This window comes from Ranitomeya imitator, chromosome 1 (genome assembly GCF_032444005.1).
Source record: "Ranitomeya imitator isolate aRanImi1 chromosome 1, aRanImi1.pri, whole genome shotgun sequence".
NCBI lineage: Eukaryota > Metazoa > Chordata > Amphibia > Anura > Dendrobatidae > Ranitomeya > Ranitomeya imitator.
The window spans coordinates 677,949,294-677,974,117 of NC_091282.1; the positions used below are offsets into that span (position 1 = coordinate 677,949,294).

General features: G+C 42.0%; 1 protein-coding gene across 1 annotated transcript in view; it reads left to right on the forward strand.

Annotated features, from left to right (window-relative positions):
• LOC138642083 (contactin-associated protein-like 5) overlaps window positions 1-24,824 on the forward strand; it is a 484,494-nt gene that overhangs the window by 312,940 nt on the left and 146,730 nt on the right. The window contains exon 12 of the mRNA XM_069730012.1: window positions 21,466-21,585. Coding sequence (XP_069586113.1) covers window positions 21,466-21,585 — 120 coding nt within the window. The remainder of the gene's footprint in view (window positions 1-21,465; window positions 21,586-24,824) is intronic.

Here is a 24,824-nt window from a genome sequence, read left to right on the forward strand (position 1 = left end):
CCTGCCTTCTTTCAATCCTTTATTCCATATTTCCTTCCTAGTGTTACTTCCTTACTTTTTTTCATCTTTAAGGTTTTTTAATGCAATATTTACTTCCTACGTTTTACTTTTTGTGTGTTTCTTCTTTCATAAGAACAATTTTTCCTTTTCTGTCATTGCCTCCCTATGTTTCTTCTTCTTTTGTTTCCTTGCTTCTTTATTTCCAGCCTTTTTCATTTATTTTTGTTTTCTCCCTTCAACCCCTTGTTTATTACCATTCTTTGCTCTATTTTTCTTTATGTAAATATCCCTTCCTATTGCTTTCATTTTTACTTCTTCTGTTTCCTTATTCTATTTCCCTATTTTTTCTTTTCATTTACCTTTTAAAAACTCTCTTTTCCTTCTATTTCTTCCTTTGTTAAAGTTACTTATTTTTCCTTTAGTTTATTCCTCTGTCTTCATGTATTCATTAGTGTTTCCTTACTTCCTTTTTTCCTGGCCATTTTCATTCTTTTTGTTATCTTCACTTGCTTTCTTTTGTTTCCATGTATTTCTGTGCATACTTCCAATCCTCCCCTTCTCCATGTTTTTCTTTTTCATTGTCTTTCCATTTTCTTTCCCTTTCCCTTTAATTTCACGTTTCCTTTTCTTTACTTTCTGTTTCCTTTCTCTTTCCTTTGTCTTTTCTTTTCACTTTCCTTTCCATGTCATGTTCCTTTCACTTTCCCTGTACTTTTCCCTGTCCTATCACTTTCCTTTCCGTATCTCTTTCCTGCCACTCCTCTTACTTTTTCCTTCACCTTCCCTTTCCCTTCCATTCCCTATCTCTACCCTTTCCATTTCCCTTTCCTTTTCCTTTCTATTTCTCTTCCTGTCCTTTTCACTTTCCCTTTCCTTCCCCTTCACCTTTCCTTTCCCTTCAATTCCATTTCTTTTTCTTTTCTCTTTAGATTTCCCTTTCCACTTTCTTTTCCTTTTATTTCTCTTTCCTTTCTCCTTCCTTTTCTCTTCTCTTCCTTTTCCTTTCTCTTCCCCATTCCCTTTCCTTTCTCATTCCTTTCCTTTTCCGTTCCTTTTTTATCTCATCATTAGGTCATATTCTCTTTGATTGGCAATGCATTTATTAATACTCCATCCATAATGTTCTATAGGTGGTCATGGCTCCAGCGTATTGTGCATTATAGAGATAGAACAGTCCCATCTTCCAGTTAATCTATAGTACATATTTCATCTATTTCCAAGTAGTCATGGCATTTATATAATTTATAAGGTAGCTGTAATATTCTTCAACCATTAGTTATGTTTCCATGATGCCTACAGAAAACAGCAGCCAAAGCTTCATATTAGAAATTATCACTTTAAGAAACATTATAAATTAACTGTGACTTTCATAATGAATAAATATAAAAATCTCATATCACACTCCTCACCTCACAGAATAATTCCCCAGTGATTTTTACACAAACATGAAAACTGGATGTATAGGTGTTAGCCAATCATGACCGTTTGTTGCGAGGAAAGGAGACCCTGAAAACATCGGGAGTCTGCAGGTGCCAAAAGTATAGCAGCCACAGGGTGCGACATTACATCTTAAGAACTATTCTGCTATTAATTATAACTGTGATTAGAAACATTAATAAACCTGTTATTGGGGAAGATTAATCACTCCACATTGTGTCAGAAAGGATGCCGAGAAGTATGAAATAATTAACTATTTAATAATGTAGATTGCATCTGTCATCATTACTGGAAGGTAAATCAAGTTTGTATGCTAGAATTTCTGTTTTATTAAATTTATACTCAGATCTTGTTCAATAGAAACTTTCATTTTAAGTATTCCCGGGAGGTTATAGAAAAATAGTTGTTTCAAAATGCTTATTCATCCTTGAGAATTTCTATTTTTTATTTGATGCCTAATTTTTGAAATTAGGTATGAATATAAAGAATTATACTTTACAGGCACTGAAAACCCTAAAACAATAACTTATTAAGATAAGAGAAAATTCAATTAGAAAAAGTTGTCCATTTATTGAAAAATAAGTTATCTATTCAGTTATCTATCTATATTCCCTTCATCAGGCTAAACATATACGGAGGCAGAAACATTTTTTCCCTATTGAACTTCCTTTCATAGAAAAAGTTATGTAGATGATGTTAGAGATGTATAGAGAAGTTATGTATATAAAAGAAGACTGAGGCTACTCTATGTGCACAAGTCCGGAATTGCTGCGGAAATTTTTGCGACAATTCCGGAACTCCTTGCCACGGGGAATACACATGCGGAATTGGCATTCGTATTCCCACTAAACACTAGCGTTTTGCAAGCGTAATTAGCTTGCAGAATGCTATTGTTTTCCTAGCGATCTGTAGCATCGTTTGGAAAACTGATTGACAGGTTGGTCATAGTGTTTGACAAGTGTGACCAACTTTTTACTATTAATGCTGCCTATGCACTAGTAGAAAGATCTAATGTTAAAAATAAGTAAAAAAAATAAAAAAATTGTTATTCTCACCTTTCGACGGCCCCCGATCTCCTCAGTGGTGCACAAGGTGGCTTCCGTTCCCAGGGATGATTTGCACGATGGACCTTTGTGATGTCACAGTCCCGTGATCACGACTTCATCCCAGGTCATTCGTGCAATGTATCCCTGGGAACGGAAGCCGCCGCATGCACCGCTGAGAGGGGGGAGGACTCCGGGGGCCATCGGAAGGTAAGTATATAACTATTTTTTATTTTAATTCTTTTTTTTTAACAGGGATATGGTGCCCAGTCCGTGGAGGAGAGTCTCCTCTCCTCCACCCTGGGTACCAACCGCACATGATCCACTTACTTCCCGCATGGTGGGCATAGCCCCATGCAGAAAGTAAACAAATCAGTGCATTCCTATGTGACCGGGATCGCCGCGATTCCGCAAAATTAATGAACATGCTGCGTTTTTTTCCGGAAAGCATTTCCGATCTGGAAAAAAAAGCAGCATGTGCACAAAAAATGTGGAATGCATTCTAATAATAGAATGCTTAATGTATGCATTTTTTATAGCTTAAAACCGCCCCAAAAAAACAGAGAAAAATCCTGAACGTGTGCACACTGCCTGAATATTGTAACATTCAAATTCTCTAGGTTTGACCAATTTTCCCAATAAATATAAATTTCTGAGAATTGATTTGCTGCAAATCGCAATGTTGCAAAGACTCCAATTAAGCTGAAAAGATATGTGTAACATTGTGAGGTATCCTTGGACTGTATTCAACCACATTCTAACTCTTTTAACAGAAACACAGCTTTTGTACGTGTCAATGTCACCTGAAACTAATGGTAAAACTGTACTATTCAACAGTTTAATTAATAAAACAGCAAACTGATAGACTATGCTTTTTAAGTTAAAAAACAGTCCCAAAATGATCCCTCTTAGCTATTTGTGATAAGGTAGACCATTGTGTACAACTTAAACTGACATTGTTGCTGTCAGAGGTAACATCATACTTTGTGACTGAAATGAGTGATATGCCGTATATTCCATAATGCCCTCTGCTTCCTCCCCTCTAATGCACTTTCTATACGCAAGGAAGACCTATTACCCGGAAGGCTGATGCTAGTAGTGTTGATGTTGGTTCTTCTGCTCCTAGAGGCTCTCACTTTGTTAGCCAATGGTGTTTATTATATTATTTTTTGTTTTAAACTACATCATCCATAACATTGACATTTTTTCATTAACATACATTCTGTACTACACTATAATAATATTTTTGACAATCTTTTCAAAACAATTATTCAATCATTGCCAAAAAAGATGCAACAAGAAATGCCAGCTATGTAGGGACAAGTGCAAAGATGGAAATGTGCAGTAGACCTCAGAATAGGTGTGGCATATACAGTTATTTAATCGGACTAGTAAAGTAAGTGTGCAAAAACAAACATGCATAGTTAAATGTCTATATTAATAAACATTTTTAGTAAAATTTAATAAAATTCAGTCCCCTTCCCAAAATGCTAGGTCTAAAAAAAATCAGCACCTGCAATAGAGACATGTACGGAAGTAAAATTTGACTAGTAAACAAATGTGCGAAAAATATTATATTTCAACATGCACACATTGTGAGGCAGACAGTCTTATTTAAATGTCTAGATTTGGGGCAATTTTTTATGAAACAAAGAAAACATTATTCTTCTTTTCACAAAAAGGCTTGGACAAGAAATGCAAAAATTCAATGTGGTCATTTGTGACCACTAAGCACACCTTCTCTGGCTGACACTGATTTAAGATTTTTTTTCTGTGGCTTCCAGCTCCTGTAGTTAAGGAATAAGAAAAAATAAATTCAGTGGTAATTCAAATAGTGAGAAGAAAAGCCAGATACCTTATATTACTTATCAGTCTCGCTGAATCTTACACTGCTACTGACATATTCACCTATTTCCCACCACCTATTCATTTAATCTCTGTATTTCTCACAGAATACTTCACTCATCTTCTTCAGTGCAGCAGTTGTACAACACATTACTTCGTAGAGTATTTTTATTAAAATCTTTAAAAATCTTTAAATATATATATATATTTTTTAAATCTTTATGATGAACACATTACTCTTCTTAGTCTCAGCAAGATGATGTTACCTCTGAAAGTGACTCCATAAAAAAAAACACAGCAGAAGAGTTTTTGTGGAGATTCTCTGCGCTGGATGGTGGAAAGACATCAGTTCGAGATGAAGTTTAATAAATGAATAATGGTTTTTATTCATTTTTGTGCTTTTTGAAATTACAGACACTTTTCCAGGAAGGGGTAGACCACATGTGAATAAGAAGACACAGATTATTTCTTATACTTGTGTTTTTTTTTATCACCTTCATAGGACCCAATATATATATAAATCCCCGGCTCTCAAGCATGTAGCATCTGGGAGAATAGCCGAGACCACAAAAAAATGGTGCATATAGGATGTCTTTTTAATCAGAGCAATATAGGTTCTAGGTCAAGAGTGTCTTTGTCTATATTTTTATCTGCATACATAGACATTTTTTTGTCATGACATATATTTTAAAACAGGAAAGATATATATCTTGGTACCATGTTAGCCAGTAGATAGAAAAATATTTAGAATTGAGAGTCCTCAGTATCAACCACTGAGGACTCTGAATTCTAAATATATTTTAAAGTAAGTTTTTAAATATATTTTTAAATGATCTTCATATTTGTATGTGTAGTTTCTACTCTGACTATGTATGTATTATATAATGTATGACAACATTGAACTTTGACATGACTTGGAGTGTCAGGTGGTACCCTTGGCACCCAAATTAAAAAAGCAGAAGTGTTATTATTATTATTTACTAGATGGTGGCCCGATTCTAACGCATGGGGTATTCTAGAATATGCATGGCCATGTAGTATATTGCTCAGCCCATGTAGTATATTGCCCAGCCACGTAGTATATTGGCCAGACACGTAGTATGTTGCCCAGCCACATAGTGTATTGCCCAGCCATGTAGTGTATTGCCCAGCCACGTAGTATATTGCCCAGCCACATAGTATATTGCCCAGCCACGTAGTATATTGCCCAGACACGTAGTATATTGCCCAGCCACGTAGTATATTGCCCTGCCACGTAGTATATTGCCCAGCTACATAGTATATTGCACAGCCACATAGTATATTGCCCAGTTACGTAGTATACAGCACAGAGCCACGTAGTATATTGCACAGCAACATAGTATACAGCACAGAGCCACATAGTATATTGCACAGCAACGTAGTATATTGCCCAGCCACGTAGTATATAGCCCAGTGACGTAGTATATTGCCCAGTTACGTAGTATACAGCACAGAGCCATGTAGTATATTGCCCAGTTACGTAGTATATTGCCCAGTGACGTAGTATACAGCACAGAGCCACGTAGTATATTGCCCAGCCACGTAGTATATTGCCCAGCCACGTAGTATATAGCCCAGTGACGTAGTATATTGCCCAGTTACGTAGTATACAGCACAGAGCCATGTAGTATATTGCCCAGTTACGTAGTATATTGCACAGCCACGTAGTATACAGCACAGAGCCACGTAGTATATTGCCCAGCCACGTAGTATATTGCCCAGCCACATAGTATATTGCACAGCCACATAGTATATTGCACAGCCACATAGTGTATTGCCCAGTGACGTAGTATATTGCCCAGTTATGTAGTATACAGCACAGAGCCACATAGTGTATTGCCCAGCCACATAGTATATTGCCCAGCCACGTAGTATATTGCCCAGCCACATAGTATATTGCACAGCCACATAGTATATTGCCCAGTGACGTAGTATATTGCCCAGTGACGTAGTATACAGCACAGAGCCACATAGTGTATTGCCCAGCCACATAGTATATTGCCCAGTGACGTAGTATATTGGCCAGTTACGTAGTATACAGCACAGAGCCACATAGTATATTGCACAGCGACATAGTATACAGCACAGAGCCACGTAATATATTGCACAGCGACGTAGTATATTGCCCAGCCACATAGTATATTGCCCAGTGACGTAGTATATTGCCCAGTGATGTAGTATATTGCCCAGTGACGTAGTATACAGCACAGAGCCACGTAGTATATTGCCCAGTGACGTAGTATATTACACAGCCACGTATGTCACAGGTTAAAAAATAAAAAATAAACATACTCACCTAACGATCCGAAGGCCCCTTGTAGTTTAACATACTCACCATTCTGGTCGCTGCTCCTCAGCGTCCTGTCTCTCCGCCTCCTGGGATCAAAGGGCGCTGTGTCGATGGGCGCGCGGCTGCCACCATCTTCCGTTCCCAGGATGCTTTGCGAAATTACCCAGATGACTTAGCAGTCTCGCGAGACCACTAGGTCTTCTGGGTAATTTCGCAAAGCATCGCTGGGAAAGGAAGATGGCGGCAGACGCGAGTGCCTCAGCATACAACGGAGGGTGAGTATAGCAAGTTTTTTGTTTTTTTAGTATTTTTAACTTTACTTAGAGATGCCCTTAATCTGGTAGACTGGGACAATATCCTCAGAAATAAGAATACAGATAATAAATGGAAAATGTTTAAGAACATCCTAAATAGGCACTGTAAGCGGTTTATACCTTGTGGGAATAAAAGGACTAGAAATAGGAAAAACCCAATGTGGCTAAACAAAGAAGTAAGACAGGCAATTAACAGTAAAAAGAAAGCATTTGCACTACTAAAGCAGGATAGCACCATTGAAGCTCTAAAAACTATAGGGAGAAAAATACTTTAACTAAAAAACTAATTACAGCTGCCAAAAAGGAAACAGAGAAGCACATTGCTAAGGAGAGTAAAACTAGTCCCAAACTGTTCTTCAACTATATCAATAGTAAAAGAATAAAAACTGAAAATGTAGGCCCCTTAAAAAATAGTGAGGAAAGAATGGTTGTAGATGACGAGGAAAAAGCTAACATATTAAACACCTTCTTCTCCATGGTATTCACGGTGGAAAATGAAATGCTAGGTGAAATTCCAAGAAACAATGAAAACCCTATATTAAGGGTCACCAATCTAACCCAAGAAGAGGTGCGAAACCGGCTAAATAAGATTAAAATAGATAAATCTCCAGGTCCGGATGGCATACACCCACGAGTACTAAGAGAACTAAGTAATGTAATAGATAAACCATTATTTCTTATTTTTAGGGTCTCTATAGCGACGGGGTCTGTTCCGCAGGACTGGCGCATAGCAAATGTGGTGCCAATATTCAAAAAGGGCTCTAAAAGTGAACCTGGAAATTATAGGCCAGTAAGTCTAACCTCTATTGTTGGTAAAATATTTGAAGGGTTTCTGAGGGATGTTATTCTGGATTATCTCAATGAGAATAACTGTTTAACTCCATATCAGCATGGGTTTCTGAGAAATCGCTCCTGTCAAACCAATCTAATCAGTTTTTATGAAGAGGTAAGCTATAGGCTGGACCACGGTGAGTCATTGGACGTGGTATATCTCGATCTTTCCAAAGCGTTTGATACCGTGCCGCACAAGAGGTTGGTACACAAAATGAGAATGCTTGGTCTGGGGGAAAATGTGTGCAAATGGGTTAGTAACTGGCTTAGTGATAGAAAGCAAAGGGTGGTTATAAATGGTATAGTCTCTAACTGGGTCGCTGTGACCAGTGGAGTACCGCAGGGGTCGGTATTGGGACCTGTTCTCTTCAACATATTCATTAATGATCTGGTAGAAGGTTTACACAGTAAAATATCGATATTTGCAGATGATACAAAACTATGTAAAGCAGTTAATACAAGAGAAGATAGTATTCTGCTACAGATGGATCTGGATAAGTTGGAAACTTGGGCTGAAAGGTGGCAGATGAGGTTTAACAATGATAAATGTAAGGTTATACACATGGGAAGAAGGAATCAATATCACCATTACACACTGAACGGGAAACCACTGGGTAAATCTGACAGGGAGAAGGACTTGGGGATCCTAGTTAATGATAAACTTACCTGGAGCAGCCAGTGCCAGGCAGCAGCTGCCAAGGCAAACAGGATCATGGGGTGCATTAAAAGAGGTCTGGATACACATGATGAGAGCATTATACTGCCTCTGTACACATCCCTAGTTAGACCGCACATGGAGTACTGTGTCCAGTTTTGGGCACCGGTGCTCAAGATGGATATAATGGAACTAGAGAGAGTACAAAGGAGGGCAACAAAATTAATAAAGGTGATGGGAGAACTACAATACCCAGATAGATTAGCGAAATTAGGATTATTTAGTCTAGAAAAAAGACGACTGAGGGGCGATCTAATAACCATGTATAAGTATATAAGGGGACAATACAAATATCTCGCTGAGGATCTCTTTATACCAAGGAAGGTGACGGGCACAAGGGGGCATTCTTTGCGTCTGGAGGAGAGAAGGTTTTTCCACCAACGTAGAAGAGGATTCTTTACTGTTAGGGCAGTGAGAATCTGGAATTCCTTGCCTGAGGAGGTGGTGATGGCAAACTCAGTCGAGGGGTTCAAGAGAAGCCTGGATGTCTTCCTGGAGCAGAACAATATTGTATCATACAATTATTAGGTTCTGTAGAAGGACGTAGATCTGGGGATTTATTATGATGGAATATAGGCTGAACTGGATGGACAAATGTCTTTTTTCGGCCTTACTAACTATGTTACTATGTTACTTTTTTTACTATTGATGCCGCATAGGCAGCATCAATAGTAAAAGGTTGGGGACACACAGGGTTAATAGCGGCGGTAACGGAGTGCGTTATGTTATGATCTGGTGGTTTAGGAGCAACATGGGACGAGCTCTGAAGGAAGTGGTACCTGTACTGACCGCAGTCCCTAAGCTCAACACAACACTAGAAGTAGCCGTGGGATGCTCCTAACACTCCCTAGGCACCTCATCACAGCCTGAGAACTAACTACCCCTAAAGATAGAAACAGGAAAACTATCTTGCCTCAGAGAAAATCCCCAAAGGATAGATAGCCCCCCACAAGTAATGACTGTGAGTGGAGAGGGAAAAGACATACACAGAATGAAACCAGGATGAGCACAGGAGGCCAGTCTAGCTAGATAGATAGGACAGGATGGAATACTGTGCGGTCAGTATAAAACACTACAAAAAATCCACACAGAGTTTACAAAAATCTCCACACCTGACTAAAGGTGTGAAGAGTAATTCTGCTTCCCAGAGCTTCCAGCAACACTGAATTAATTCATACTGACAAGCTGGACAAACATAGAAAGCACAGAACAGATAAGTCCACAACCTGTGGACAGAAAAGAGCAAGCAAGGACTTAGCTTTGCTGAACTGGTCAGGATAACAGGGAAATCCAAAGAGATGTGAATGCAACCAGGAGCTATTGACAAGTGGCACAAGCTGAAGGAAAGAGCCAGGCTAAATAGCCGAGCAGAATAGATAATCAGTGGAAGCAGCTGCTGACAGCTAAATCCAAGGAGCAGCCACTCCACTTAAAACCACCGGAGGGAGCCCAAGAGCATAACTCACAAAAGTGCCACTTACAACCACCGGAGGGAGCCCAAGAGCGGAATTCACAACAGTACCCCCCCTTGAGGAGGGGTCACCGAACCCTCACCAGAGCCCCCAGGCCGATCAGGATGAGCCAAGTGAAAAGAACGAACCAAATCGGTGGCATGGACATCGGAGGCAACAACCCAAGAATTATCCTCCTGGCCATAACCCTTCCACTTGACAAGATACTGAAGCCTCCGCCTCGAAAAACGAGAATCCAAAATTTTGTCAACCTCATATTCCAACTCTCCCTCAACCAACACCAGGGCAGGAGGATCAACTGAGGGAACAACGGGCACCACATATCTCCGCAACAAAGATCTATGGAAAACATTATGAATGGCAAAAGAGGCTGGAAGAGCCAAACGAAAAGACACCGGAATAATAATTTCAGAAATTTTATAAGGACCAATAAACCGAGGCTTAAACTTAGGGGAAGAAACCTTCATAGGAACATGACGAGAAGACAACCAAACCAAATCCCCCACACGAAGCCCGGGACCAACACACCGACGGCGGTTAGCAAAACGTTGAGCCCTTTCCTGAGACAACTTCAAATTGTCCACCACATGAGTCCAAATCTGCTGCAGCCTGTCCACCACAGAATCCACACCAGGACAATCAGAAGGCTCAACCTGCCCAGAAGAAAAACGAGGATGAAAACCAAAATTACAAAAGAAAGGTGAAACCAAAGTAGCCGAACTAGCCCGATTATTAAGGGCAAACTCGGCCAACGGCAAGAAAGCCACCCAATCATCCTGATCAGCAGACACAAAGCATCTCAAATAGGTCTCCAAGGTCTGATTAGTTCGCTGAGTTTGGCCATTAGTCTGAGGATGAAACGCCGAAGAAAAAGACAAATCAATGCCCATCCTAGCACAAAAGGCCCGCCAAAACCTAGAGACAAACTGAGAACCTGTTAGACACAATATTCTCCGGAATGCCATGCAAACGAACCACATGCTGAAAAAACAATGGAACCAAATCTGAGGAGGAAGGCAACTTAGGCAAAGGTACCAGATGGATCATTTTAGAGAACCGGTCACAAACAACCCAGATAACAGACATCTTCTGGGAAACAGGAAGATCCGAAATAAAATCCATGGAAATATGCGTCCAGGGCCTCTCAGGGACCGGCAAAGGCAAAAGCAACCCACTAGCGCGGGAACAGCAAGGCTTGGCTCGGGCGCAAGTCCCACAGGACTGCACAAAAGCATGCACATCGCGCGACAAGGAAGGCCACCAAAAGGACCTAGCAACCAAATCTCTGGTACCAAAAATGCCAGGATGACCAGCCAACACTGAACAATGAACCTCAGAAATCACCTTACTTGTCCATCCATCAGGAACAAACAGCTTCCCCACTGGACAGCGGTCAGGCCTATCAGCCTGAAATTCCCGAAGCACCCGCCGCAAATCAGGGGAGATGGCAGAAAGAATCACCCCTTCCTTAAGAATGCCAACCGGCTCAAGGACTCCAGGAGAATCAGGCGAAAAACTCCTAGAGAGGGCATCAGCCTTAACATTCTTAGATCCCGGAAGATACGAGACCACAAAATCAAAACGGGAGAAAAACAGGGACCATCGAGCCTGTCTAGAATTCAGCCGCTTGGCCGACTCGAGGTAAATCAGATTCTTATGATCAGTCAAGACCACAACGCGGTGCTTAGCTCCCTCAAGCCAATGTCGCCACTCCTCAAACGCCCACTTCATAGCCAACAACTTCCGATTGCCGACATCATAATTGCGTTCCACAGGCGAAAACTTTCTGAAAAAAAAGCACACGGTTTCATCAGAGAACCATCAGAATCCCTCTGAGACAAAACGGCCCCTGCCCCAATCTCAGAAGCGTCAACCTCAACCTGAAAAGGAAGAGAAACATCCGGCTGACGCAACACAGGGGCAGAAGTAAATCGGCGTTTAAGCTCCCGAAAGGCCTCAACAGCCACAGAGGACCAGTTCGTCACATCAGCGCCTTTCTTCGTCAAATCAGTAAGGGGCTTAACCACACTGGAAAAGTTGGCAATGAAACGGCGATAGAAATTAGCAAAGCCCAAAAATTTTTGAAGGCTCTTCACAGATGTGGGTTGAATCCAGTCATGAATAGCTTGGACCTTAACAGGATCCATTTCCATAGACGAGGGAGAAAAAATAAAACCCAAAAAAGAGACCTTCTGAACTCCGAATAGGCACTTAGACCCCTTCACAAATAAAGCATTATCACGAAGGATCTGGAACACCATCCTGACCTGCTTCACATGAGACAATCATCGGAAAAAATCAAAATATCATCCAAATATACAACCATGAATTTATCAAGATAATTGCGGAAAATATCATGCATGAAGGATTGGAACACAGATGGAGCATTAGAGAGCCCGAATGGCATCACAAGGTATTCAAAATGGCCTTCGGGCGTATTAAATGCAGTTTTCCATTCGTCACCCTGTTTAATACGAACAAGATTATATGCCCCTCGGAGGTCAATCTTAGTAAACCAACTAGCCCCCTTAATCTGAGCAAACAAATCAGAATGCAAAGGCAAGGGGTATTGGAATTTGACCGTGATCTTATTAAGAAGACGATAATCTATACAGGGTCTCAAGGAGCCATCCTTCTTAGCAACAAAAAAGAAACCCGCTCCCAATGGTGACGAAGACGGCCGAATATGCCCTTTCTCGAAAGATTCCTTAACATAGCTCTGCATGGCGGCATGCTCTGGCACAGACAGATTGAAAAGTCGGCCCTTAGGGAACTGACAACCAGGAATCAAGTTAATAGCACAATCACAGTCCCTATGTGGAGGAAGGGAACTGGACTTGGGCTCATCAAATACATCCTGGAAATCCGACAAAAACTCAGGGACCTCAGAAGAGGGGGAAGAGGAAATTGACATCAAAGGAACGTCACTATGTACCCCTTGACAACCCCAACTAGTCACAGACATAGTTTTCCAATCCAGCACCGGATTATGTTCCTGTAACCATGGAAAACCCAGTACAACAACATCATGCAGGTTATGCAACACCAGAAAACGGCAATTTTCCTGATGTGCAGGAGCCATGTACATGGTCATCTGCGTCCAGTACTGAGGTTTATCCTTGGCCAATGGAGTAGCATCAATGCCCCTCAAAGGAATAGGGCTCTGCAAAGGCTGCAAGGAAAAACCACAGCGCCTGGCGAATTCTAAGTCCCTTAAGTTCAGGGCAGCGCCTGAATCCACAAATGCCATGACAGAAAAGGACGACAATGAGCAAATCAGGGTCACAGATAAAAGAAATTTAGGCTGTACAGTACTAATGGTAACAGACCTAGCGACCCTCCTAGTACGTTTAGGGCAATCAGAAATAACATGAGCAGAATCACCACAGTAAAAACACAGCCTATTCTGACGTCTGAATTCCTGCCGTTCTGTTCTAGTCAAAATCCTATCACATTGCATAGGTTCAGGACTCTGCTCAGAGGACACTGCCATATGGTGCATAGCTTTGCACTCGCGCAAACGCCGATCAATCTGAATGGCTAGAGACAAAGATTCGCTCAAACCAGTAGGCGTAGGGAAGCCCACCATAACATCTTTAAGGGCTTCAGAAAGACCTTTTCTGAAAATAGCAGCCAGAGCATCCTCATTCCATTTAGTGAGCACAGACCATTTCCTAAATTTCTGGCAGTATAATTCTGCCGCTTCCTGACCTTGACACAAGGCCAACAGGGTTTTTTCTGCGTGATCCACAGAATTAGGTTCATCATACAATAATCCGAGCACTTGAAAAAATGCGTCTACATTCAGCAATGCCGGATCCCCTGATTCAAGGGAGAATGCCCAGTCCTGAGGGTCACCACGCAGCAAGGATATGATGATTTTAACTTGCTGAATGGGATCACCAGAAGAACGGGGTTTCAAAGCAAAAAACAATTTGCAGTTATTTTTAAAGTTCAAAAACTTGGATCTGTCTCCAAAAAACAAATCAGGAGTAGGAATTCTAGGCTCCAAAGCCGGAGTCTGGACAACATAATCTTGGATACTCTGTACTCTTGCAGCAAGTTGCTCCACACGAGAAAACAAACCCTGAACATCCATGCCAGAGCATAAATCCTGAACCACCCAGAGATCAAGAGGAAAAAAAGGACAAAAGAGAGCACAGAAAAAAAAATGGCTCAGAATTTTTTCCTTCTTTTGAGATGCATTTAATTCATTTTTGGCCACTTGTACTGTTATGATCTGGTGGTTTAGGAGCAACATGGGACGAGCTCTGAAGGAAGTGGCACCTGTACTGACCGCAGTTCCTAAGCTCAACACAACACTAGAAGTAGCCGTGGGATGCTCCTAACACTCCCTAGGCACCTCGTCATAGCCTGAGAACTAACTACCCCTAAAGATAGAAACAGGAAAACTATCTTGCCTCAGAGAAAATCCCCAAAGGATAGATAGCCCCCCACAAGTAATGACTGTGAGTGGAGAGGGAAAAGACATGCACAGAATGAAACCAGGATGAGCACAGGAGGCCAGTCTAGCTAGATAGATAGGACAGGATGGAATACTGTGCGGTCAGTATAAAACACTACAAAAAATCAACACAGAGTTTACAAAAATCTCCACACCTGACTAAAGGTGTGGAGGGTAAATCTGCTTCCCAGAGCTTCCAGCATCACTGAATTAATTCATACTGACAAGCTGGACAAACATAGAAAGCACAGAACGGATAAGTCCACAACCTGTGGACAGAAAAGAGCAAGCAAGGACTTAGCTTTGCTGAACTGGTCAGGATAACAGGGAAATCCAAAGAGATGTGAATCCGACCAGGAACCATTGACAAGTGGCACAAGCTGAAGGAAAGAGCCAGGCTAAATAGCCGAGCAGAATAGACAATCAGTGGAAGCAGCTGCTGACAGCTAAATCCAAGGAGCAGCCACTCCACTTAAAACCACCGGAGGGAGCCCAAGAGCAGAACTCACAAAAGTGCCACTTACAACCACCGGAGGGAGCCCAAGAGCGGAATTCACAACAGCGTTACCCGCGGCATAACGCGGTCCGTTACTGCCAGCATTAACCCCGTGTTAGCGGTGACCGGAGGGAAGTATGGAGCGGGCGCCGGGGAGAGTGACTGCGGGGAGCATGGAGCGGAGCGCCGGGGACACTGCGGGGAGTATGGAGCGGGCGCCGGGTACACTGCAGGGAGTATGTAGAGGGCGCTGGGGACAATTCGGGGAGCAGGGAGTATGGAGCGGGCGCCGGGGACACTGCGGGGAGCGGGGAGTATGGAGCGGGCGCCGGGGATACTGCGGGGAGTATGGAGCGGGCGCCGGCCACTGACTGCGGGGAGTAAGGAGCAGCCATTTTCTTCCGGACTGTGCCCGTCACTGATTGGTCGTGGCTGTTTTGCGGCAACCAATCAGCGAATTGGATTTCCATGATAGACAGAGGCCACGACCAATGAATATCCGTGACAGACAGACAGACAGAAGGACAGACGGAAGTACCCCTTAAACAATTATATAGTAGATTTATTTAGCACCATTGATTCCATGGTGCTGTACATGAGAAGGGGTTACATACAAATTACAGATATCACTTACAGTAGGCAAACTAACAATTACAGACTGATACAGAGGGGTGATGACCCTGCCCTTGCGGGCTTACATTCTACAGGATGGTGGGGATGGAGACATTAGGTTGAGGGTTGAAGGAGCTCCGGTGTTGGTGAGGCGGTAGCTTCAGTAGTGGTGTGGAGGCAGCGCAGGTCAGTGCAGGCTGTAGGCTTTCCTGAAGAGGTGGGTTTTCAGGTTCCGTCTGAAGGATCCAAATGTGGTTAATAGTCGGATGTGTTGGGACAAAGAATTCCAGAGGATGGGGGATATTCTAGAGAAGTCTTGGAGGCAATTGGGTGAGGAGCGGATAAGTGTGGAGGAGAGAAGGAGGTCTTGGGAGGACCGGAGATTACATGAGTTAAGATTTCAGGAGATTACTTCAGAGATATAAGGAGGAGACAGGTTATGGATGGCTTTGTAGGTTAGTATTAGTAAATTGAACTGGATACGCTAAGGGAATGGGAGCCAGTGAAGAGATTTGCAGAGGGGGGAATCTGAGCAGTAGCAAGGAGAGAGATGAATTAGTCGGGCAGCAGAGTTAGGGATGGACTGTAGAGGTGCAAGGGTGATAGCAGGGAGGCCACAGAGGAGGGTGTTGCAGTAGTCAAGGCGGGAGATGATGAGGGCATGCACAAGCATTTTAGTAGATTGACGGGTGAGGAAAGGATGGATTTTGGAGATATTTTTGAGCTGGAGGCGACAGGAGGTGGAAAAAGCTTGGATGTGCGGTTTGAAGGACAGGGCACAGTCAAGGGTTACTCCGAGGCAGCGGAGTTCTGGTACAGGGGAAAGCGTGATGTTGTTAATTGCAATAGATAAGTCAGGTATGGAAGATCTATGAGATGGAGGAAAGATGATGAGTTCAGATTTGTCCACATTGAGTTTGAGGAAGCGAGAGGAGAAGAAGGAGGATATGGCTGATAGACACTGCGGGATTCTGGACAGCAGAAAGTTGACGTCTGGGCCAAAAAGGTAGATCTGAGTGTCATCAGCATAAAGGTGGTACTGGAATCCATGGGACGTTATGAGTTGTCCCAGGCCAAGTGTGTAGATTGAGAAGAGTAGGGGTCGTAAAACAGAGCCTTGGGGACTCCATCAGAGACAGGGTGGGATGAGGAGGTTGTGTGGGAGTGGGAAACTCTGAATGTGCGGTTTGAAAAGTATGAGGAGATCCAGGATACGGCGAGGTCTTTGATGCCAAAGGAGGAGAGGATCTGTAGTAGGAGGCAGTGGTCAATTATGTCAAAAGCAAAGGACAGGTCTAGAAGGAGGAGTACAGAGTATTGTCCGTTAGCTTTGGCTGTAAGTACGTCGTTAGTGATTTTGGTCAGGGCTGTCTCAGTTGAGTGATGGGGCGGAAAGCAGATTGTAGATGGTCAAAGAGCAAGTTAGATGAGAGGTGGGAGGAAAGTTCAGCGTGGACGTGCTGCTCCAGGAGTTTGGAAGCGAATGGGAGTATAAGCATAAGAACTCATCCATGTTTTCTTCTTACTCACATGTGGTCTAGTCCTTCCTAAAGAAGAAGTGCATGTAACTTTGAAATGCGTAGAATTGAATAAAAAACACTATTGATTTATTAAACTTCATCTTGGACTGACATCTTTCCACCATCCAGCAGCATGGAGAAACTCCACAAAAACTCTTCTGATTCGGATATCTAATGGTGACAGTGAGACCCATGTATCTGCAGCAGCTGTTAAGTATAAACTACAAGCGATTAAAATACCTACACCAGATAAGCACCTTCTGATATGTCTCTCTGGATGTTCATGTAGATAAAACCCTATTTTGTACCATCTCTTTCTTCTTCGTATTTTTATCCATCAGAATAAGTCAGTGGCCGCAGAAAATGGTCTACCTGATCAAATATCTTTAAGTTAGATACTTTTGTATGGATTTTAATAAAAAAAACATGAAAGTCAGTGTGCTGTGTTATTTAACAGGCTTTTGGTTACTATTGGGTAACATCCGTTTCTGTGTTGAGGTCACTTTGACTTTATTAAGGCAGTCTTTTTATTAATGAGCTTGGTAGTGGTTGGATAAATCCTACACCTCGGAGGATTACATATCTTTTAAAAGCACTTAGAGGCTTTGCAGTGTTGCAACTTACTACAAATTAATTTGTTTTAAATTCATATTTAGGATTAGTTTATTCTGGCGATTTTTAATTTCAGTGATTTTGAGTTTCAAAGAATTTGATCATCCCCAATATGTATATATCTATATATCTTTACGGCAATCAGAGCTTCATTATTCTGACACTGTTCTCTAAATCCTTTTATTTATTTAATACCCAAACAATCCCCGATTAAATTCTGCTTATTGGAGCTTGACTCCCTGCCTTCAAATTGTTTTAATTCAATGTGTTAATTATATGTATGTACTAAGTTCCTAAGCTCCCATCCTACGTGACAAAAGGCCAAAAACAATATTAAACAGTGAGCATTCACTTCTACCTTTAATTTATTACAGGTTGTATGCCAATATTACTCAGCGACTTATAATTCCAGCAAAAGGGTATGGGATTTAAAGGGACTCTGTCACTTGAATTTGGTGGGCTCTGTTTACGGTCCGATGGGCGGTGTTTTCTCTCCTTTCATGCACCCCTTCCTTTCCCGCTGGCCGCAATATGGTCTTGAATTTGATTCGGTTTCCTCCATAGTACACAAGTGCGCAATAAAATCTTGCCTTGCGCATGCGCAATATGCTTTGCCCAACTGCGGACAAAGCCGAAAAGCATTAGTGTGCATGTGCTGGCACACTATGTCCTGGAAGTATTTCGCTGTGTTCTGGGACATAGTGCGCCGGCGCATGCGCACTAATGCTTTTCGGCTTTGCCCGCAGATGGGCAAAGCATATTGCGCGTGCGCAAGGCAAGATTGTATTGTGCACGCGTGTACTACGGAGGAAACCGAATCAAATTCAAGTCCATATTGCGGCCAGCGAGAAAGGAAGGGGTGCATGAAAGGAGAGAAAACACCGCCCATCGGACCGTAAACAGAGCCCGCCAAATTCAGGTGACAGGTTCCCTTTAAAGAAATCCTATGCCCACAGTACTTATTTTTAATGCTGCATAAACTGACCTGCAATGCGTGTTTCAAATCTGAAGCAGGTCAATTTCTCTTGCAAGTATGCTGACATTTCTGTGTGGAATTTCCTCATAAACTTACATTAAATGCAGAAATTCTGCAGGTAAAAGATGCACATGCATTTCTTTTGCGTATCTGATGCATCAAAACATGTGTAATTTGCACCTAAGTATAGCAATAAAGTTTTGTCAAAGCCAAATACCAGGAAGTATCAAAAACAAAGCAGCTTTATTTAAAGCGTGACACAGCAAACAAAGACAAAATCCATAGTCAAAAATGCCACAAAAACGCAATGAAAACAAATCAAGGAGCCTAATTTAAATAATAGGTGCAGAATTGGTTCAGATATTCAGTAACATCAAAAGCTCCTCGTGGGAACAGAACCTCAGACTCCCTGACCAATGCAATATATTTCGGAGGATGTGAAATGACGTTGTGCTGTCTCATCACACTGGTAAATAATTGACTGTTAATCTTGATACTCCGCTAAAAGCCGTAAGATGTGTTACATTAACAGTACGGCTCTTAAGATGCATCGTCCTTGCAGATACTTAACACATTCTCAAGTGTTTGTTGAACAAAGGGGGACATTTATTACCCCGACTCATGAAATAATCATCAGCAGAGTGATTTTACGGCATTACAGCATTGTCGGTGTTCTCTACTCTGTATGCACCATCTACGACTGAGCTTCCGACGGTATAATTATTACTGTATTAATTCATGTACGTCTTGAAATGTTGTAAAAAAGCATGACATGCCATAAAAAGAGTGAAATTCTGCAAAGAGAACATGCCCGGAGACTTTATGGGCGGTGATATCTCTGATAATTGTTTTACTGGGTTCAAAGGCAGCAACACAAAAAAAAATATAATATTTTGATAACAGAAAAACTATTTACCGGTAATGCTATTATTTTGTTTCCTTCTACCTTTTCTTGTGAACAATTAAATCTGTCACCAGATTTCCCAATGCTAACTGCATAATAATAATAATCTTTATTTTTATATAGCGCTAACATATTCCGCAGCGCTTTACAGTTTGCACACATTATCATCGCTCTCCCCGATGGGGCTCACAATCTAAATTCCCTATCAGTATGTCTTTGGAATGTGGGAGGAAACCGGAGTGCCCGGAGGAAACCCACGCAAACACGGAGAGAACATACAAACTCTTTGCAGATGGTGTCCAAGGTGGGATTAGAACCCAGGACTCCAGCGCTGCAAGGCTGCTGTGCTAACCACTGCGCCACCGTGCTGCCCTATTATAATAATTATATTAAATTATAAATTATTAAAAAGATGGTTAGACCTAATGACGCTGTTGTGATTACTTTGGAAATCAATCTTTGAATGTCATTATAGTCTTTTTTGAATGTTAAATTGTGAAATTTATAAATCCATCTTTATCTGAGCTCAGAAAACGGCTCATCATAATATCAGGATTACACAACCATGTTAAAAGTCTCTTCAGAGAGGAAGAGGGCTAGAACTCTAGTGCCATCTATTGGAAGTAGTGATCCTAAAAGTCAGAGTCGACCCTTTAAGAAGCCTTGTCACATGACTTAAGATAAAACCCAAAAGCAGAATCTCAATTTGCAGACACTGTGTTTGGGGATACTGCCCCTTGTCAATGCAAAGTGTGAGATCTGGTTTGGCTGTGTGAGAGGCATCTGCATATTTCCCAGAGGAGCATTGCGGCTTTACGTCTCCTCATCTCGGCATGCTTAATATGTCACTCTCCGCAAGGAGAAATGTTACTTTTTGGATCACAACCATGTTAACAGAGATGTTCAAATTAAACACATCAGCTTCATTAGGACCAAGAGATCTGTTAAATAATGTACACAGTTTGCGTTGTGAACCTAAGACATATAGCCACACAATCAGGAGATGATACAAGCTCCTTGCAGATGTTGTCCTTGGTGGTATTTGAACTTCAGACCCAAGTGCAGCAAAGCAGCAGTTTTTAACCACTAGTTTGTGAGACCCCAACCATGGATAGTTCTTAGTGCTGGATACATTGTGATGAGGTTCACCTGGTGAGGTAAATTCTCTTAGCACCGGGTCTGGGTGGGCACACTTATCCTGGGCGTTGGTGAAGCAAGCAGGAAGGCACGTGGGAAGCAAACTCAGGAATTTCTGGAGTATCATGATGGTAGAAGTGGAAACCAGCAGAGAAGGAATCAAGTCGAAGCACAGTATGCACAGAAGGTGGAACACACCAAACAGAAGACTAGAGTCTCAATTTGAAGACAAAGGTGTGTGTCCTAATGGGCCATAAATATCATTAGGGAGATAGCATAACTGAACCTTTAAAACCCAATGTGAAGCTCAACATAGGGCAGCGGACCGAGGTGAAGGAAGCAGAGCTCTGCATATCTGGGACAGTTGCCTTTTATGTCCACTTCTAGAGTTTTACGATGAGGCACTCCGTGACATCTCCCTGCAGGTTTATTCAAGCATTATAACGCTACAAATATCGTACTGATGGTTGAGCAGTTATAAAATGTAATTGTGGCACAAGGCTGGGACTATATGCTTTTTTTTTCTTTTTGATTGGCTTATCCAAGATATTCAGAGCAATCTTCATATTTAGTCACACTGTCTAATTTGACAAAGTTTGTCTCAGGGGGCACGTTCTCCTGGTGCCAGGCACAGCACTATTCAGACTGCTGATTTCATGTTCCTATGGAGCAACACAAAAGTTTCATGCCATTTGAAAAAAATGAGTGTAAATTTGCAAATACTTATTCATGTTTTTCAAAAAGTAACATTTTTCTATTATTTTTCCAATCCTAGCTATGCATGAACAGTCCTGCGAGGCCTACAGACACATGGGATTCCCATCGAATTACTACTACATTGATTCGGATGGAAGCGGGCCACTTAGACCTGTCCGAGTTTACTGTAACATAACCGGTGAGAAGCTCTTTCAATAACAATAGCAAGCACTTTTTTACAGTACTTTGCAAAAGTTAAAGGCAGGTGTTGAATAAAAGCTGTAAAGTAAGAGTGCCTTCAAAAATAGAAGTGTCGACAGTTTATTTTTGTCAATTAACAAAATGTAAAGTGATTGAATAAAAGAGAAATCTAAATCACATCAATATTTGGTGTGGCTTTACCTTCAAAACAGCATCAAAGCATCAGTATTTCTATGTACACTTGTGCACAGTTTTCGAGGGAACTCGCCAGTTCTTGGAGATCTAACCACAGATCCTTCATGGATTTTGCTTGTGTAAATCCTTCTGGCTCTTCATGTAATAACACAGTCTTGATTATGTTGAGATCAGGGCTCTGTGGGGCCATAACATCACTGCCAGGACTAGTTATTCTTCTTCATGCTGAAGAGTAGGGTTGAGCGACCTTTACTTTTATAGGATCGGGTCGGGTTTCACGAAACCCGACTTTTTCAAAAGTCAGGTCGAGTGAAATCGGCCGATCCTATAAAAAAGTCGGGGTCGGGGTCGGCCGAAACCTGAAACCCAATGCAGTGCATTGGGTTTCCATGGTTCCCAGGGTCTGAAGGAGCGGAAACTCTCATTCAGGCCCTGCGATCCATATTTTAGTGTAAAATAAAGAATTAAAATAAAAAATATCGCAATACTTACCCTCTGACGCGCCCTGGTACTAACCGGGAACCTTCCTTCCTTAGAATCAGCCTTCCAGGACCTTGCGGTGACGTCGCGGTGACGTCGCGGCTTGTGATTGGCCGCGCGGCCGCCCATGTGACCGCTCGCGCGACCAATCACAAGCCGCGACGTCACCGCGACGTCACCGAAGGTCCTGGAAGGGCTGATTCTTAGGAAGGAAGGCTGCCGGAAAGAAGCAGGGCGCGTCCGAGGGTGAGTATATACCTAATAGGAATATACTCACCCTCGGACGCGCCCTGCTTCTTTCCGGCAGCCTTCCTTCCTAAGAATCAGCCCTTCCAGGACCTTCGGTGACGTCGCGGTTTGTGATTGGTCGCGCGAGCGGTCACATGGGCGGCCGCGCGGCCAATCACAAGCAGCGACGTCACCGCGACTTCACCGCAAGGTCCTGGAAGGCTGATTCGAAGGAAGGAAGGTTCCCGGTTAGTACCAGGACGCGTCAGAGGGTAAGTATTGCGATATTTTTTATTTTAATTCTTTATTTTACACTTAAATCTGAATTCCAATACCAATTCCCGATATAAACATATCGGGAATCGGTATCGGAATTCCGATTCTAGATTCAAAAGATCGCCGACTTCATGGCCGACCCCACACAGGGGTCGGGTTTCATGAAACCCGACCTTGCCAAAAGTCGGCGACTTTTGAACATTTTCGACCCGTTTCGCTCAATCCTACTGAAGAGAGTTCTTAATGGTGTATTTGTGTTGCATTTCAGGCTCTTGTATCGATGTTTATAAAAAATTACAGACCCTCCTAGATGTAATAACTGAGTTTGTCCGCTGTGTTTCATTGCTGTTTCCACAGTCTTAGCAGTTTTTCAGTTTTTCTAGAATTCATTTCACTCATCTTTAGAATTTATCAGTCGGTCACTTTCTGCTCCTTGCAGATGATGTAGGAGTAACTATCATATAATATTTATAAAACTGAGACCTTACAGTATGTATCAGATCGCCCTGTTAGAATAACACCATGATGGAGGTTAGAAAACAAATGTACATGATGGTTATTGCTAGTGCTGGTGACTGCGGTGATTCCTACTATAGTGCCCCGATGATGGGATCGCTTCGTTTTATACTCTGTGTCTAGTCTTTGGCTAGTGTCAGTATGAAGGAGCTACTGATAGACACATGGTTTTACACTGTGCATGTAGCAGCGATCTGATATATTCTGAAAGTTTATTGTTTCGTTAATTACATAATGTTAAAGCCAGGCTTAGATTTGGTGCCAGCTGTTTCATTTGGTTGTTTTGCGGTATGTGCTAGGTGGATTTTTTAGAGATCATGACGCCCAGATGAAGTATGTCATAATTTTATAATTTATTATATATATATACAGTTAGGTCCATATATATTTGGACAGAGACATTTTTCTAATTTTGGTTATAGACATCACCACAATGAATTTTAAACAAAACAATTCAGATGCAGTTCAATATCAGACTTTTAGCTTTCATTTGAGGGTATCCACATTAAAATTGAATGAAGGGTTTAGGAGTTTCAGCTCCTTAACATGTGCCACCCTGTTTTTAAAGGGACCAAAAGTAATTGGACATATTCAATAATTTTAAATAAAATGTTGAATTATAGTACTTGGTTGAAAACCCTTTGTTGGCAATGACTGCCTGAAATCTTGAACACAAGGACATCACCAGACGCTGTGTTTCCTCCTTTTTGATGCTCTGCCAGGCCTTCACTGCGGTGGTTTTCAGTTGCTGTTTGTTTGTGAGCCTTTCTGTATGAAGTTTAGTCTTTAACATGTGAAATGCATGCTCAATTGGGTTGAGATCAGGTGACTGACTTGGCAAATCAAGAATATCGCACTTCTTTGCTTTAATAAACTCCTGGGTTGCTTTGGCTTTATGTTTTGGGTCATTGTCCATCTGTAGTGTGAAACGATGACCAATCAGTTTGGCTGCATTTGGCTGGATCTGAGCACACAGTATGTCTCTGAATACCTCAGAATTCATTCGGCTGCTTCTGTCCTGTGTCACGTCATCAATAAACACTAGTGACCCAGTGCCACTAGCAGCCATGCATGCCCAAGCCATCACACTGCCTCCGCTGTGTTTTACAGATGATGTGGTATGCTTTGGATCATGAGCTGTACCACGCCTTCGCCATACTTTTATCTTTCCATCATTCTGGTAGAGGTTGATCTTTGTTACATCTGTCCAAAGAATGTTCTTCCAGAACTGTCCTGGCTTTTTTAGATGTTTTTTAGCAAAGTCCAGTCTAGCCTTTTTATTCTTGATGCTTATGAGTGGCTTGCACCGTGCAGTGAACCCTCTGTATTTACTTTCATGCAGTCTTCTCTTTATGGTAGATTTGGATATTGATACACCGATCTCCTGGAGAGTGTTGTTCACTTGGTTGGCTGTTGTGAAGGGGTTTCTCTTCACCATGGAGATTATTCTGCGATCATCCATCACTGTTGCCTTCCGTGGGCGCCCAGGTTTTTTTTGCATTGATGAGTTCACCAGTGCTTGCTTTCTTTCTCAGGATGTAC